This window comes from Fusarium verticillioides, chromosome 11 (genome assembly GCF_000149555.1).
Source record: "Fusarium verticillioides 7600 chromosome 11, whole genome shotgun sequence".
Taxonomy (NCBI): domain Eukaryota; kingdom Fungi; phylum Ascomycota; class Sordariomycetes; order Hypocreales; family Nectriaceae; genus Fusarium; species Fusarium verticillioides.
Window position 1 is genome coordinate 1,482,364 of NC_031685.1, and position 15,258 is coordinate 1,497,621.

Below are 15,258 nucleotides of genomic sequence, written 5' to 3' on the forward strand. Positions count from 1 at the left end.
GACGCTGTAGGTTGATGGTGATGTTAGATGCAATCGGCTCACCGAGAACTTCAGTCCACCGATGCCCGGACACGCGCGCACAACATGATCGATTTTTGTTGCCAAATACAATTAAAGTCGAAGATAAACTTGACCCATTCTCCGATTATCCAACATCGCTAACGTCGTCAAGCTTAAAAAAAGTGCCGTGATAGCCGTGTCCTGCCACGGAAATCTGCCTACTCTAATCAATGGTGGTGTTCGCTTGTCTCAATTTGATCAATTCAAGGTAGCATTTGTCAGTAGCACGCAAGCAGCTGAAACGCTTCCAGATAACTACTATTGGGATTTCGCAGGGTGGCTTGAATGATTGCTTCTGAGTAGTCAACCGTACTGCAAGGTGTGCCGGGAGATCTCAAATGGTTGGTGGAGGAGTCTAGCGTCATCAATAGCCTCACAAGGCGTTCCTGCACTGGCGTTTTGCTGACAGGGGTCATACCGCTCCCATTTGGAACTACGGCGCTACGGGCTCAATGGTTTAGTTTATTTTCGGTAGCCGATAGAGCGATGGGATGTGCTATATATACCCTTCTGTTTGCTCGCGATCTCGCGATAGCTTCATTCTTCATAGGCCGGGAACATTCTCAAAAAATAACTTAGCTGTCCCTTCAACGCAGCTGTCAAAATGACCAAAAACCAGATCTTATTCTCGGTCGATAACCAAACACCGTTCACCCTAGTCCCAAACCCAACAACATTCAGTGACTGGGGCGACTTTGCCGCAGGCCCAACATCAGTAAGCTTTCCTACCAAAAAACCCCGAACCTCCATGCTAAAAGGCATCAAGGTCAAACCTTTCCAGAAAGGAGACGGCGGCCATGTAATGTCTTCGCAATCACCGTTCGTCGGCTCCGCAGGAATAGTCGGATATTCATTTACCAGCAAGAATGGCGCCACTGTTTACATTCGTCTTCTTGCGAGTAACCCGTACCTGAGCGTTCGCGACAACTGGGCATGCGTCTCGTTTGCTTCCTTCGACCAGGGTATCAACCAGGATGCTTATAATCACCATTATTATAATGAACCCCGTCACGCCAGCATGGAATTCGAAGGGAGGACCCTTAAAGTGAGCATCCGCCAGCGAGATCTTGACGGGCGACTGATTTTGATGTAGCTTACTTCAAATATTGGCCATGCAGATTGTGCAACTGCGACGTTCGTTTTGACTTACTTGTAAGTAGCTACTCTGATTAGATCTCATTTTCCTCGGGAACTCTTTATTTTAGGCAGTATTAAGGTCTTTTGCAGGGTCCCGGATGTATACCAGTCGTCGTTCGTCAACCAAGGCTAACAGGCGGCCTGTCACAGAGTCTAAAACTCAGCCTAAGAAGCCTCTACAGAACACACGGAAAGGGATGCCAGAAGACTTGGAATCAATGAAGTCGTTAATATCATAAACTAATATCATCTATAATGTTACATGGTGACAGTCTTCCATTCATAAAGCATGCCAATGATAGTGAGGCGGCTTTCGTGTTTTACTAATGCGCCAGACCTGCCCAAAATCCAAATCATGTTCAACTGCAATCACATTGGCCAGGCTCTGAACGAGTTATACGAACACTCCCTAGGGGAAGCTGTATCTCCCCGATATCTCTCGTTCAGAGGGCTGGTAACGTGACCACGAACTGAACAATACAGAAATATTGTGAGATCATGTATTTGTCTCAAAGGGAAAAGCTCTACTTCATGGCGTTAAGACCACCAGCGGAGATGGGCGGAGCCTTATCCCCAGCCTGTTCCTTCTCGTCGATTAGCTCACCAAGAGGCATCTTACCCATGGAGGTATCGGCATGAGAGCTAAGCATTCCACGGTTGGGAGCCTCGCGAGGAACAAAGTGCTGATAGTCAGAAGTCATGTCTGTTCTGTTCTGGAGAGAGTAGTTGGTCTCATCAATGGAAGGCTTCTTTCCAGCATAAGCCTGGTTGCCAAACAGGGTAGTAGAACCAGACTGCTTGTTTGAACCGGACTGCATGCCGGAATCATCGTTGCTGACGTGAGGGAACTTGGAGTAGTTGAGTGACTTTCGGTGTTGAGCGTAGTCGGGCATTTCCTGTTCCTTGCTAGGGGGGAAGTTGGAGCTGGTATTGCTTGAGGGTGAGAAGTCACCGGTAGTGCCATGGGAAAAACCTGAAGACATGTCCTTGTTCATGCTGGAACTAAAGGTGGAGGACTTGTCGTCAGGGCGGCTGGAGGAATAGCCGGAGGTAGCTTCCTTTGCCTTGCTGGACATGTAGCTGGGAGTGACATCTTGAGGCTTGTTGAAGGTAGCTTGTCCGTAAGAAGGAAGACTTCCAGTTGCGCCGTGGGAGAAACTAGGAGTATTGTCCTTGGACTTGCCGAGAGCGGGTTGCGTGTTGGAGGGGAAATCATCAGTGGTGCTATGGGAGTAGGTAGAAGGAATGTCCTTGGATTGGGAAGAAGAGCTGTCAAAGCCGCTCTGGGAGAAATCGTTGGACAGGTGGGGGTCGACGTGAACAGTCTTGATTGGTGATCGGTCGAAGCTACCAGAAGCACCGCGAGAGCCCATGAATGCGAGGTGCTTAGACTGCTCAGAGGACTTGGAGTTATCTTGAGGGAACTTGGAGGAAATGTCTCTGGCCTGAGTGGGTCCAGAAGAGCTGTGGGGAACAGTTGAGGTGACATCAGATCGGTTCTCAGTGTTCTTTGAACCAGGAACCATGTTGACAGCGCGTTGCCTCAAGTTACCAGCGGTATCTTGCGCCATGGAAGAAATGTTGGCCATGGTGCCCTTTGGGTCTTGGGCAATAGAGCTGGCTTGGTCAACAGCTGCGTTACTGATTTCTTGAGCACGAGCCATGCCATCTCTGGCGATGCCACGTCCTCGAGGGGAGGTAACGAGTGGAATGATGTAGATGGTGGTCAGTCCAAGGATAGCAATGCCGAAAGGTGTCATGAACTGGATCAGGAAGTACAGAGAACCTGTGAAAGCGAACGCCCCAAATGTCTTCTCCAGGTCTTCGGCAAAGATGATCTTTTGAGCCTGGACGACAGCATACTGAATAAAGTCGTGGATATCCTTGAGAGTAGCGTTAAGAGTGGATTCGGGAACTGTCTTGTACTGTCTGGGTCGCATGCGAGAGACGAAGTTATTAGGGCCGAAGGAACGACCAGCGAACTCGGCCATGGACATAACTGAACGCAATTATTAGTATCATGGGTAGCGAGAAGCGAGAGTAGACTGTACCTCCAAGGCCAATTGCCATGGTTTTTAGAGTCAGCTGGGTAAGATGCATATGATGGACTGCCAGCATGAAGCCGAGTGCGGCAAAGTAAGATCCAATAGTTCGCGCGGGATCCTCCCACTGGACAAGGTCAGCCACCAGCCACAACAACGGTTGAAAAGAGACATACACTGATGTACTTGTAAAGACTGTCCTGTTGAGCTGTGACGCGAGAGTCAGAATAATGAGATTTCTCCAATTAATTGACATTGCCTTACCAATAATATCCTTCAATGGCCCTGAATCTCGACGTTCGACATTGCTCTGCGACCTTGGGGCATCCTCGGCCAGAACTGGCTGGAAATTGTCTCGGAGTCCACTCATATTGACTATCGGTTATCCGATTACTATAATTATGATAATATCTGTTTCAATTGATTCAGTCATAAACGATAAGATCAAGGGAACACAAGCCACCCATGGAGCCAGCACCGCCCTTTATCTCTTCAGCTCCTTACAAGAAATCCAGGGCTGAACTCTAGTGCGTCATGGCTGATGCGCTCATGATGATTTCTCCGCGTCGTGACATCAGGGCTGTCTCAGCCACCAGCCTATTTCCGGCCTAGACCTCATCCACCAACGTCTTGGTCCACGAGCTACTGAGCTAGCTCGAACTACACCCACGTCATTTCCATCGTCACCGTTTCAGATTATCGAGATCAAGATGGCGTATTGTTTATATGCATAGTTTCCGGCTAAGACGGCTGAAAAAGCAGGATTGAGGAGGAATTTTGAATTCGTGGAATTCAAGGCTTGGAACTTGGCATTGAGAAGGTTTGGACTAATGCTGGGGATTGACATCATGATGGCCTTGGAACGGACAAAAGGCATACGACAGATATGTGTTCAGTTGGTGTTGCAGAGGAAGTCATTCCTTAGATATAGCCATTCAGCTCATGCTTTCTCGTAGTCCTCCGCAGATAGGTCTCCACGCTGTGGTTGATACTCTAGACCCGCTTGGTGTCTCAATAGAAACCGGCTTGAAGATTGAGTTGAAACATGGCTCCCATTACTCCAATAAACTCTCCTTCCCTACGAAGACTCGGAGATTCTATCCCGGTTGACTCCCCGCTAGTTGCTCCATAGCACTGGCACCACCGGTAACCCGAGGTGCCTTTTATCGTTGGTCTGCATTGTGGTCTTCATTTCTGGTCCATGTATAAAGGCACATGTGTCTGTCGTTCTCCAGCCAGAATACATACCGTGCTCAAAGTAAGCACAAAGTGGTACCATAGAAGCTACATGACCCAGACATTCTAGCCCTCTCGTCACTCCAGTCCTACTTCTCCTCAAGTACGTCAGATCCGAGAGCCTCACCAGTAACAACAGTGCCCCCATTAAAGGTCAGCGTGAAGGTGGCAACACAATCATCAGCGCTGCCAATGCTGCAAGTGAGCTAATAATCCGAATTAGTCTCTTACTGCTAGGATGTAAGAGTCTTACATCGAGTTTCCCCCTGGGAACGGGCTGGGTCAATCTAGTTACATTGGTAGAATACATATGGCTGTAGGTATCCTTGGTAATGGTGAGATGTGTGGTAGACATGGCGACGCAAGCCTTGTTGTCTTCGGTGCTGAAGTCGGGGTCACTGCCGAGAAATCCAAACCAGATAGCAGGATTGGCAATTGTGTAGCCGCTGATTCCAGCAGAGCCTACCAGGGACTGATGAGGCTTGAAACACACCTCCTGAGCCAGTGCTGTAGGGCTGGATCTATCATGGTGAAAATGCTTAGTTGCAATTTGGAGGTTCAAAAACTACTGAAATGGTAAACAACTTACTGTGTCTGGTCCAGAGACGGTCTCGCCCCAGTAAGCATACTGGCCGTTCGGTTTGAGGCAGTAGGGAGTTTGGTTGCCAACTTAGAAGGTGATTCTGTGAACCATCTTAGAGGCTTTATGGTAGTTGAGGATTGCTGTAGTTGTGCGGCGATTATTTATTTTAGGATCATGGGAAGCAGAACGGGCAACAGCGCTTTTATAAATGTCCCAAAACGATCCGTGGTCCTGGCACTTATCAAGGTCTTATTAATAAACAGACCAGTGTGAACATTCTCCAACAGCTGCTAGTGTTAGATCCCGTCAAACTTTATAGAATATGTAAAGTCTCAATGGGACGGAATTTGACTGGGCTTGTTATCTCACATTCAGCCAGCCACAGGACACGGAACTTGCGATAGTGCTGTGTATTCTGTGGAGCATGTGGGTTTGAAAGATTGTGTCAAGCGGTGTGTGATAAGCCAGGCCAGAATCAGCCACCTTAACTGATGTTTTTGGCGCAGACATAACATATAAACCAAGCCTTGGTGGAAATGAAATATTTCTGATAGGAGACTTACAAACAGCCTTCATTATTCACGGCATGGCTCAAGATCACTCTGTCTTCTGACCAGTAGATTGAGGCAGGCTAACAAAATACCAGGGAGGCTGCCTGAACGCAGACATTTAGATTTAGGCTAGCAGGAACACACCAGGGAGCATTTCAATTGATGCTCGCCCCCCGTGTTTAAGCACTGTCAGCTTAGTACACGAACATACCCCGATATTATGTTCTGGACTGATACCCTTCAGTGGTGGCGATAACACTGTTCTTATTATTATTACCAGAGCCTTTTGCACTTAACCATGCGAAGTTTGAATGATCTATCTTGGTAAGCCGGCAAGTGTACAGAAAAGTTGGCGTTAAGTAAATCGTTCTACGCAGGAAGCACATGGCATTGGGGCACTAGCATTTTACTGGTTGTACTTTCTCATTCTCCTCTATTTCTTTTATCAAGTCTCCTTACTTACCTTACTTATTTAAATATCACTCCTTCATAGCAATGTGAAGCTTACCGTCAAAGAATATTACAACAGTGCTCCTTTTTCTCAGGCTTCCAAGTCCATCCAGGCACAAGCTCCCAGTCCTTGAAGAGATTTTCCTGCTCCATCTTGATTGTCAGACCCGTCATAACAACATCCTTGTCCTTACAATCTGTACTTACCGTCACTCGAAGGTTGTTAGCAATGATATCAACCTGACACTCCTTACCGCAGGCGGATTGGAGTCGATCAGCGTCACCCAGAAGATCAGGCGAGTGGCGCGGCTTTTGCGCAAAAGTAGCTTGCAGAATCATCTCAGACATCTTGAAATGGACCTAGAAGTGTGAACTGTTAGTAGGATGCAGGTGTTGAGGAAGTAAGTTGCAAGCACTCTTCGTAATGGAATAGTGTAGATGAAGAAGAAGTTTCAATGCGGCAAATAGTGTGTATTAAATATGATTGATGTTAGAACGTAAATCATTGCTTGTTCTACTGTGCATCGCCTTTTTCCAATTGCCATTCTTAACTGTTACATGAACATTCCACTGTGAAGGAGCTCGTAGAACGACGGATCCCGAACAATCCGAACTGATTGGTTGATGTTCTTTATATTAAACAATCTGTTCGAAACACTATGAACTCTATTCTTACCTGCTCCTACCTGAGAGATTGAGATCTTTGAACAAGCGCATCAACCTTTGCAGTTTGGCTTTTCGTCTCTACTGATCTTCCAAGCCGGACTTCCTTGTGATGCCAACACAAAAACATCTTACCCTCAAGCGCTGAGGGTCTCGGTCTTGCCATTCTTGCGAAAAGCAGTTATGTCAGAAACCTCCCAATCATTGAACATCTGCGGCCTACCGAACGTTGGCCACATATCGGTCTTCATCAATGCGCTATCATTCTCTTTCTCATAAGCAAACCTGATGGTCTTTGTAGCGTGGTCGGTACAAGGTCTCATGTAAGGGTCAAGACATTCCTTGATCAAAGCCTCGGGAGTGGGATTTGTCCAGACTTCCGAATCGACCTTTTGCTTAAAAACAACAACCATCTTGGTATAAGTGATTTTAGTCATCGTCGGCTGCAAATAAAGTTACATGCTTCATGGTTGAGATATTCTTTAGATATTTGTGTAATTTTAAGTTGAAGTTGCGAGTCGTGGTAAGACTGAGGCTTTTATACCCCTTGAATCTTCGTGATTCAGCGCTGCCGCTATTTCATTCTAAGTGATCATTCAACTTCTTAGATACACTCACAATGCCATCCGTCAAGTAACAGCAAGGAGAGTCCATACACCAGCGTTTCAGCCTCGTACTCATTCTCTCTTGTGGTTAAATGACAACACGCAAGCCCTATTCGCGACAGAAGGCTATCCAAATACTCGTTTATAATTGATCCCTGAATAATTGACTAATATTCTCTGACGTTGGCAGTATCTCCCACAGGGGTACAAAATAGTGTCTCACTACTACTTCTAGGTACTCTAGCGTTTATAGCTCAATGGTATTGAGCCAATTGCTGGTGACGTGGCATATATCCGGCGTGTCACGGATATTGATGACAGATCCCACTGGGCGGATTTCAAGTACGGTTTTTGTTGAATCGGAATTCCGTGTCAACGTTGATGACTCCACTACGCATCCTTTGAACTCTGTCGCCGATTCGATATTATAATACAGCTACTTACCAGGCTACTCTGCTTATGGATGAGTTCCGGCTCCTTCGGAATGAATAAGAAAACGCGGTTTATGTTTTGTAAGCAATCTAGGACAAGAAAGAAACCCAGGCCCTTGATTGTAAGTGACAAAAAGACTTAGGTAACTTGGTATAGTTTAGGATAAGTTTAGAATATCTTTAGGACCCTTTCCAAAGTTCATTTTGACTCCCCATATCAAGGCCTGATGTTTTCCTGCTCCCTGAGGCGCAATAGACTAACGTGTTCCTTCTGCCGTAAGCGCTAGTAGGGAAATCGACGAGGTATCAAATCCCACGCGCTGACAATACCCTTTCAGGGCAAATACACCGTTAACTAATCGTCGGCTCCATAAAGTAAGAGACCTATATATAGCCAAGCAAACATCACTAAGAGTTTGGTATTCTCCAAACTCGCGTGGTTCAGGTCCCATCGGAAGTTATTGAGGATATACTTATACACAATGAACTCACCCACCGCAACAATTAATGGTGTTACCATCGTATGACTTATCTTCTATCTTTATAATTCACCTTCAAACTGACTTAAAGCAGCGAAACCATGCCAAACCATACCCGGCAATCTCACCTCAACGACCTGAGCTGTCCCAAGCCGGTCGAACCGTCCTCGTCTGCGGCGGTTCTACAGGCATTGGCCATGCAATTGCACGGAATTATTGCATTGCGGGTGCATCGGCCGTCATTATCCTAGGTCGCCGTAGCGATGTTGCCGAAAAGTCCGCTTCAAAGCTAAAAGAGGCTTACCCCGGCACCAAGGTCACCTGGCGTATTTGTGATCTGTTCATTAGAGACCAAGCCAAACAACTCTGGGATGAGTTGGAGAAGGAAAAGACTTTAATTGATGTTCTCATAGTTAATGCTGTTGGCCAGCCAGAGCTTAAGCCAATCCTAGAGCAAGGTGCGGATAGACTCTGGCAGGACTTTGAGAACAACGTCCGTGCTCCTTTATACCTCGTTGAGAGATTCTACAAACAGCCGGGACATACCAAACAAAAGGTTAGTCCCCACCGCTTGCTCAGAATATTTGACTGACTTGCCAATCTAGTTCGTTGTGTCGGTGTCGACTCAAGATATCCATCGCTGGGACAGCGCGCCTCAAATGCCTGGATACCAACTGACCAAGAACTCCTTCGCAACCGTCATGCAACAGATCGCTCGCGATACGCCAGAGTCCGATATGCGTATCGTCTCATTTCACCCATCGATTGTGTTCACAGAAGCAGCAAAGAAGGCCGGATATACCGAGGACACTCTACCTTGGACAGATGGTATGATGAGCCGTCGCCTTTGCACTCTGTACCAATGGCTGACATTTCTCAGAGAATATCCCTGGTGGCTTCGCTGTATGGGCTTCTTCCCCAGAGGCGGAATTCCTTCATGGTCGTTTCGTATGGTCTACATGGGACGTAAATGACCTGGCATCTGGAGATATCAGGAAGCAGATTGACTCGGATCCCTGGCTACTTAAAGTTGGAGTGAAGGGCTTGTAAGCGTCGTGCAAGGTACTCAGAGGCTTGTCCCTTACAACACCTGGTGCTGAACTATACATTTACCCCTAGACTGTATGTATGAAGAAGGCATAAAGTTGATCACATTGTGACAGAAGTCAAACGGACATAGGCAATAAAGATTTCGACCTTCCTTTCAATTTTAATGACTATGGATCCCAATCCATGGTGTATAGCGGTCTGCTCCGCGATCGCTGTTCGCTGATAGCACCCCTCTTCTACCATCAATATAGTAACAAAGATACCGAAGTCTATGTCTCCTTAGACAAGGTTCTTGTGTTATATGAAGAATTGCCGATGAAGTGTCCCATCCCCAACCAGGATGTACAAACAATTGAACTCCCAGCTCTCGAAGAAGTTAGAACTATGAAGATATGCCAAAACGGCCTCTTTCTCCGCGTTGGGGGAGTCTACACGACAGGGATCATCGAATTCGACCCTGACTATAAGTATCCCGTCGCCGGGGCTCATCATGGCACAACTCTGTCCTTCACAAGCTCTTTGAAGAAGAATCAGATCTGGTATCATAGGGACCAGTATTTTGCGCGTGAACCAGAAGTCCATTAGAACTAAGTTTGGTGATATCTCAGACATCGCAGGTATGTGTTGCTTTGTGATAATTAGTAAAGTTGCTTGGGTGGTGGATTGTGTTCACGTGCGGTTGAATGAGTTTGTGTGAGGTCTGTGTCAACTTTACCTCAGCACCTGGGAGACAAAAGGTACTCATATACCTATAATGGCGGTGTTTTGTCGTGGAACAGGTGTCAATAAGTTGCTTCACTGTCACTCCAAGACAAGTGATTCAAGTGGTGGGAGTCATAGTGAGGCCCTCAGTGTATGTTAATATGAGCTGCGGAATGGTTGAATAGGTTTGTGAACCAGACAGTTCTGATGCTGACGCAGCCTTATCCCTGCGAAACGGATGAAATATTACTCCTTTTAACAACAAGTACCTGTACGGGGCTCACACATCTTTTCATCATGGGAACCATATAAAGCCCAATGTTGAAGTTTGTTCTGGGTTAGACCCCGGCCTAGGCCTCACAAGAGAAACTGTTCATGTGACACGAGACGGTCGTCAACGACGAAGATTCGATAGTAATACCAGCCGTCAAAAACGCCCATCCTCTTGAGCACCTCCCAAAGTTTCTCCTTTGTCGCTCGCGGGGATACCATAGGTAAATTGACAGTGAAGTAAAGTGTGAATGTGAGCAACCCGGTGTTGGCGTCATATACTTGCTTGGAGAGTGGTCCACAAGCCTTAACGAAAGTACCGTTTGTCGGCACCTTCGAATCTGATTGGTAGGGCATGAAGTGGGCTTCTAGTTGAAGCAGGCGCGGCGCTGGGGGTAGCATTGTGAACACCGTGTTTCTTGGTGCGAGGATTAATTAGCGGTTATGCGAGGGTCTGTGTTCATGCAGGCTTAAATAGGTTACTACCAAATTATTTCACAATCCCCCACAAGCGTGGGATGCATCGTATTCATATAGGCGCCATTAGAAGTGTTTGTTCATTTGACGGATGTCATTGGCGCAAGAACAGTGAACGGACTTGTGAGACGGAGAGTGACGCACCCAAGGCCACCATGATTCAAAGAATCGACAGCCTGTTCAAGGGGAAACCCCCTTCGCACAAAGGGATTGCAGACACTGATTCATGGCTACAGAGATGAGCATCACAGTCTTTGATTGAAGCACTTCACTTTCCCTCGAATTGCGGCTGAGAGTTCATCAGAGAATCAGAAGAGTCTCTGATTTCTTGTTTTAATTAATGTCAACAATCTTCTCCTTACACGGATGGCATACGTCTCTCATTTGAATGCCAGTGAAATCTCAAGTTACTGCCCAGTAAAAGCTTCTCGAAAGTCCAAATTCAGTATAATCTCTTGAGTTCAACTTGTCTCACTCTGTCGCCCACAGCACACAATATTGTTTCTTCCCATTTGAAAGTATCCTCGTGCCTCGATTGAAGGAGTTGAACTCTTACTCATAGCTGTCTATATGGATGAAAGACTCGCGGTAGAGGGAAACAGACGATCGAGAAATTGCTCCAAAATAGGCATTTTGTAAACCTTGAGCAGTCGTTGTCGTCTAGAGCATCGAAAACCTCTCCATTGTTGGTTATGAGAAACAACCTCTCAACATCCCACGCCTCCAAGATTTTCTCCTTCGCAGCAGATCCCACAATTCGTCCTTCAGCTTCCGTGCGTTGTCGAAGTTGTCGTAAATTTGGAACTTGAGGAGCTCAGACTTTTGATCGTATTCTTGAGCTGATTGGCGTGCATATGTATACACCCTATTCAAGTCTCATTGCGTATCATTATTGAGGCTCGCTCTCGTGATCACGTATTATTATTAACTTGGAAAGATGATGAATTGAAACCAGCAGTTTGAAACCATATATAAGCAGCCAGTCAACGCAGAGACTGGAGTCTTGTACAAATGTGTTACACAAATGCATTGTAACACGTGTTGCTATCCAACCTAAGCTCCTGACAATCATCACGCAACATTGACCGTGGATTGTGCCACCTTCTCAATATGGACACTGTCCTCATCATTCGCCTCCATCGTCTTACCCTTCTCTTCCGGCCCATCTAACTTGACGTCTTCTCCAAAAGCTTCCTGAATCATTTCAGGGGTGTAGCCTTTCCCTCCGGGTAAAGCCACCAGAAGACAGCAGTCTCGACTAACAGCCAGCCAACATAAACAAGATAGTACTTCCAACCCAGAGAATTCATACCAACAGGGTTGACGAATTGGTCGAAGAACGAAGCTGCTTTGGTGGAGAAGACCAGGATACTCAGTCCCATAGCTCGAAGCCTGGAGGGCAGAATCTCGGTGAGATAAAAGAATAAAAGCGGGTTGAGGCAGATGTTGAATGAAGTGTAGTAGATAAAGATGAACGCCAGTGTGGATTTGCTTGCTGCCTTTGAGCCGGTCTCGTTGCATATCGCGATACTCGCAGTGAGTGCTGAGAAGGAGAGAAACATTGCGATGCCACCTCCAACGAACATAGATCGACGGCCAACCTTGGTGGATAAGACAGCGGCGAAGAGAGCGGTTGCATAATTGACAGTGCTTGTGGCTCCGTTCAGCATAGCCTGCTCGCGCTGGGTTAAAATGCCGATACTTGACAAGATTTTGGTGAGGTATTATGATACGAGGCCGTTGCCAGACCATTGGCCAAACACTGCGTGTATGATGAGGATAACCAGTCGCTTTCGGTTGGCGGGTGTAGTAAGGAAAAGCCCGAGGCCCTGTCCTTCGATCTCACGCTCAGCCTTCAAGGTTTCGTTCATGTCCCAAACTCAGCCTGTACAAGAGGGCTATCCCAGTCACCATCGCCATGATTCTTCACCAACACCTTGTACGCCTCGTCCCCTCGATCTTTAGATGCCAGCCACCGCGGAGATTCGTCAAGGAAGAATACGAAACAGACTTGGATACAGGCTGGCCCAGCTTGAAGAAGAGTTGGAAGACGCTATGCCCACGCGCTAGGGATACGATAACTCCCAAAAGCTACCCATCCGGCGAGAAGAGCGCCAAGATACAAGCCCGTATTATATAGCGAACCAGGGAGGACTCGATGTCGTGGATGAGCGAGCTCAGAGATGAGGACTGGCGCAGCAGCCAGAGCCAGTCGAAGCCAACGATGATACGTCCTCCAATGAACGTTTCGATACGTGCTGGCGCATTGCACAATGACCCCAATTACCATTATCAAGCTTCCAATGGTGATGCAAAGTCGACGACCAAATCTATCGGGGATGTAAGCCGAAAAGGGAGTTGAGATAATGGCGCCGAGAGGATAGGAAGCGCTGGTAATACCGAGAAGAGCGCCCTTAGGTGAGCCGAACTGTTCTGTCCATGCGGTTGGCGTAGCTTTCCGTCACAGCGCATCCCAAAGTCCCGAGAAGGAAAACGACGCCAGAGCCAACAAAGGTCCAGTATCGGCCGTGCGTTTCGCTGATGGGAGCGAGAATCATGGGAGTAAAGGCAAAGCCGACCACAAAGAGAGATATTCCGATGTTGAAGAGTGTGTCACTGGTGTTCCATTTCGCACGAAGGGGTTCTGAAGCTAGAGCGTAGGCTCCAGCTGCGTATGCCGCAAGGGTCGATGCCATGAAGGGTCCCAGTAGAGTGATGACCTTCTTCCGACCTGACCAACTGAATGGCGACAGGAATTTGTCTGCTTCATCTCGTATTGTTGAGACGTTGACTTCGACAGAGCGAAGATGGGCAGAAAGAGAGAATGAGGGTTCGAGAGCCTCGACACCAAGAGGCACTCGAATGTCGCTTAGAGTCTCAGGTGATGAAGAGTTTTGAGAAAGATTTTCGGGAGAAAGGCCAAGGACCTTTTCGTCAACCTGAAGACGCTCTTGAACCTGAAGATGTTCTCGAATCATGATTGTTAACACCAAGGCTGATTGTACTGAGAATGTCTGCCTCCATCTTGCCGTTCATAATGTTGTTCAAAATTTATATCGGCCTGGAATAAAGTTGACGCCGGTCCTAACCGGGCAATTAATGAGGCTATTGAACTCTGTCGTTGGCACGCTGAGGCGGTTCCGGCAGTTTGAGACGTAACATCGGGTAGATAGGAAATTAGAAACGAGATCCGAGCGTGATGATCATTGCGTTGAAGTTGGCGGGGGTAGCCGGACCAACTCCGCCCGGGCCCAAGAAGATGCTGCCTCACACGGCCGAAGAAGTGGAGGAGCAGAAGACGTATGGCATTACTTCTAAATCTACTTATCATGTTTCTATTTCTCTTCTTTTGTAAAGCAAGGAACGATCCCTCAGGATTGCACTTCAGGTACCCAAAGTCGTGTCATTCGAGTAACATCACCACTTTCTTTATCCCCCTTATACGAACCAATCTTCCAGCGATGGCCCTTGTAAAAGCCCAACCTCCCCTTAATAACGGGAATGTCAAAAACGAGGCTAAAGCATGGGCGCAAATGAAGCCTTTGCAAATGACCCTCGAAGAAAAAGTCCTCCTGCTCACAGGCAAAGACCTATGGAGGACCAACGCAATTCCTCGCCTTGGTGTTTCCAGAATCAAGACGTCAGATGGACCTGTAGGCGTCCGCGGGGGCATTTTCACAGACAGAGTCAGCGCTGCTTCAGCGCCTACCGGGTAATATTTTCTTCTGTCCATGCGGCGCTGCCGAAGCTAACAAGGGTTCTACCGCAGGGTTTCCCTGGCGGCGACTTGGGATTTATCTGTCATCAGAGATGTTTGCAGCGTTTTGATCCACGAGGCTAAGAGCAAGGTAGTTGATGTTCTGCTCGGACCAACGGGTAATAATCCTCCACCCGCTAAATATCACCCGATGCTTATCTTTATGGTTTGTATTCCCCGAACAACACTCGGCGGCCGCAACTTCGAAGCCTACGGCGAAGATCCCTACCTCATGGGCAAAATCGCCGGTGAGTTCATTAATCGTCTTCAAGATGCCGGTATCGGCGCTTGATGTCGAGCGAAAGCTGTGAGGACATCGAGTTTCTCACCCATGCGTTTCAAGGTACCCGTCAGTTCCTCGATCGATAGGTACTTCATGTTGACTTTCAACGAAGAGTCTCTTCAAATCAGCGACAAGTATACTTACTTGGCTGCGACAGTCTCGATGTACATGCACTCAAGACCCAAGCGCATGCATCGAGCACAAGTGGGTTTCTTCTCATCACATTTCGTCTTTCTTTTCCGACAAGCCTCGCAAGCCAGCTAAGTCAGCCATGGCCTCTTGTTCATGCGATGATGAGACTGATGTTGAGTGCTTGGCGACGAGAAGGGTTATTCGTTGTTGGCGTCTGACTCGGCTGATTGGACATTTCGCTGGACCTGGTTCATGTCCTGGTCATCACTCACTCACTGTGAAGTGGTCTTGGAACTTCCCCTCGTCAACGCGTTGAGAGATGAGCGGAATAACATTTGTCCAGGCCGCTA

At 47.4% G+C, this 15,258-nt stretch overlaps 10 protein-coding genes across 10 annotated transcripts; 3 read left to right on the plus strand and 7 right to left on the minus strand.

Moving 5' to 3' along the window:
• Positions 1-34: 34 nt before the first annotated feature.
• Positions 35-1,404, plus strand: FVEG_16857 (hypothetical protein). The gene is made up of 4 exons (XM_018906096.1): positions 35-775; positions 827-1,105; positions 1,154-1,212; positions 1,288-1,404. The coding sequence occupies exons 1-4, from the start codon at positions 665-667 to the stop codon at positions 1,328-1,330; spliced, it is 492 nt and encodes a 163-aa protein (XP_018757979.1). The 5' UTR covers positions 35-664; the 3' UTR covers positions 1,331-1,404.
• Position 1,405: 1 nt separating this feature from the next.
• Positions 1,406-3,609, minus strand: FVEG_10671 (hypothetical protein; the record flags this gene model as incomplete). The annotated part of the gene is made up of 4 exons (XM_018899831.1): positions 1,406-3,196; positions 3,249-3,366; positions 3,416-3,447; positions 3,504-3,609. 4 exons carry the CDS (start codon positions 3,607-3,609, stop codon positions 1,722-1,724), a joined length of 1,731 nt encoding a protein of 576 aa, XP_018757978.1. The 3' UTR covers positions 1,406-1,721.
• Positions 3,610-4,564: 955 nt separating this feature from the next.
• FVEG_10670 (hypothetical protein) lies at positions 4,565-5,102 on the minus strand (the record flags this gene model as incomplete). The annotated part of the gene is made up of 3 exons (XM_018899830.1): positions 4,565-4,681; positions 4,729-4,996; positions 5,065-5,102. The coding sequence occupies 3 exons, from the start codon at positions 5,100-5,102 to the stop codon at positions 4,565-4,567; spliced, it is 423 nt and encodes a 140-aa protein (XP_018757977.1).
• Positions 5,103-6,119: 1,017 nt separating this feature from the next.
• Positions 6,120-6,407, minus strand: FVEG_16856 (hypothetical protein; the record flags this gene model as incomplete). The annotated part of the gene is made up of 2 exons (XM_018906095.1): positions 6,120-6,212; positions 6,267-6,407. The coding sequence occupies 2 exons, from the start codon at positions 6,405-6,407 to the stop codon at positions 6,120-6,122; spliced, it is 234 nt and encodes a 77-aa protein (XP_018757976.1).
• A 452-nt stretch (positions 6,408-6,859) lies between these two features.
• FVEG_10669 (hypothetical protein) lies at positions 6,860-7,159 on the minus strand (the record flags this gene model as incomplete). The annotated part of the gene is made up of 1 exon (XM_018899829.1): positions 6,860-7,159. One exon carries the CDS (start codon positions 7,157-7,159, stop codon positions 6,860-6,862), a length of 300 nt encoding a protein of 99 aa, XP_018757975.1.
• Positions 7,160-8,240: 1,081 nt separating this feature from the next.
• Positions 8,241-9,287, plus strand: FVEG_10668 (hypothetical protein; the record flags this gene model as incomplete). The annotated part of the gene is made up of 4 exons (XM_018899828.1): positions 8,241-8,279; positions 8,332-8,793; positions 8,843-9,065; positions 9,118-9,287. The coding sequence occupies 4 exons, from the start codon at positions 8,241-8,243 to the stop codon at positions 9,285-9,287; spliced, it is 894 nt and encodes a 297-aa protein (XP_018757974.1).
• A 1,059-nt stretch (positions 9,288-10,346) lies between these two features.
• FVEG_16855 (hypothetical protein) lies at positions 10,347-10,661 on the minus strand (the record flags this gene model as incomplete). Its single annotated transcript, XM_018906094.1, has 1 exon — positions 10,347-10,661. One exon carries the CDS (start codon positions 10,659-10,661, stop codon positions 10,347-10,349), a length of 315 nt encoding a protein of 104 aa, XP_018757973.1.
• A 1,274-nt stretch (positions 10,662-11,935) lies between these two features.
• On the minus strand, positions 11,936-12,607 carry FVEG_10667 (hypothetical protein; the record flags this gene model as incomplete). Its single annotated transcript, XM_018899827.1, has 2 exons — positions 11,936-12,418; positions 12,470-12,607. The coding sequence occupies 2 exons, from the start codon at positions 12,605-12,607 to the stop codon at positions 11,936-11,938; spliced, it is 621 nt and encodes a 206-aa protein (XP_018757972.1).
• A 543-nt stretch (positions 12,608-13,150) lies between these two features.
• On the minus strand, positions 13,151-13,714 carry FVEG_16854 (hypothetical protein; the record flags this gene model as incomplete). The annotated part of the gene is made up of 1 exon (XM_018906093.1): positions 13,151-13,714. One exon carries the CDS (start codon positions 13,712-13,714, stop codon positions 13,151-13,153), a length of 564 nt encoding a protein of 187 aa, XP_018757971.1.
• Positions 13,715-14,269: 555 nt separating this feature from the next.
• Positions 14,270-14,785, plus strand: FVEG_10666 (hypothetical protein; the record flags this gene model as incomplete). The annotated part of the gene is made up of 2 exons (XM_018899826.1): positions 14,270-14,448; positions 14,506-14,785. 2 exons carry the CDS (start codon positions 14,270-14,272, stop codon positions 14,783-14,785), a joined length of 459 nt encoding a protein of 152 aa, XP_018757970.1.
• Between the last annotated feature and the right edge of the window lie 473 nt (positions 14,786-15,258).

Excerpts from the sequence above, each read along its gene's own strand:
- FVEG_16857 (XM_018906096.1), top strand. The coding sequence starts at position 665 with ATGACCAAAAACCAGATCTTATTCTCGGTCGATAACCAAACACCGTTC. Across the intron at positions 1,106-1,153 it reads TCGAAGGGAGGACCCTTAAA|CTTACTTCAAATATTGGCCA; the intron begins GTGAGCATCCGC and ends ATTTTGATGTAG. Across the intron at positions 1,213-1,287 it reads ACGTTCGTTTTGACTTACTT|GGTCCCGGATGTATACCAGT; the intron begins GTAAGTAGCTAC and ends GGTCTTTTGCAG.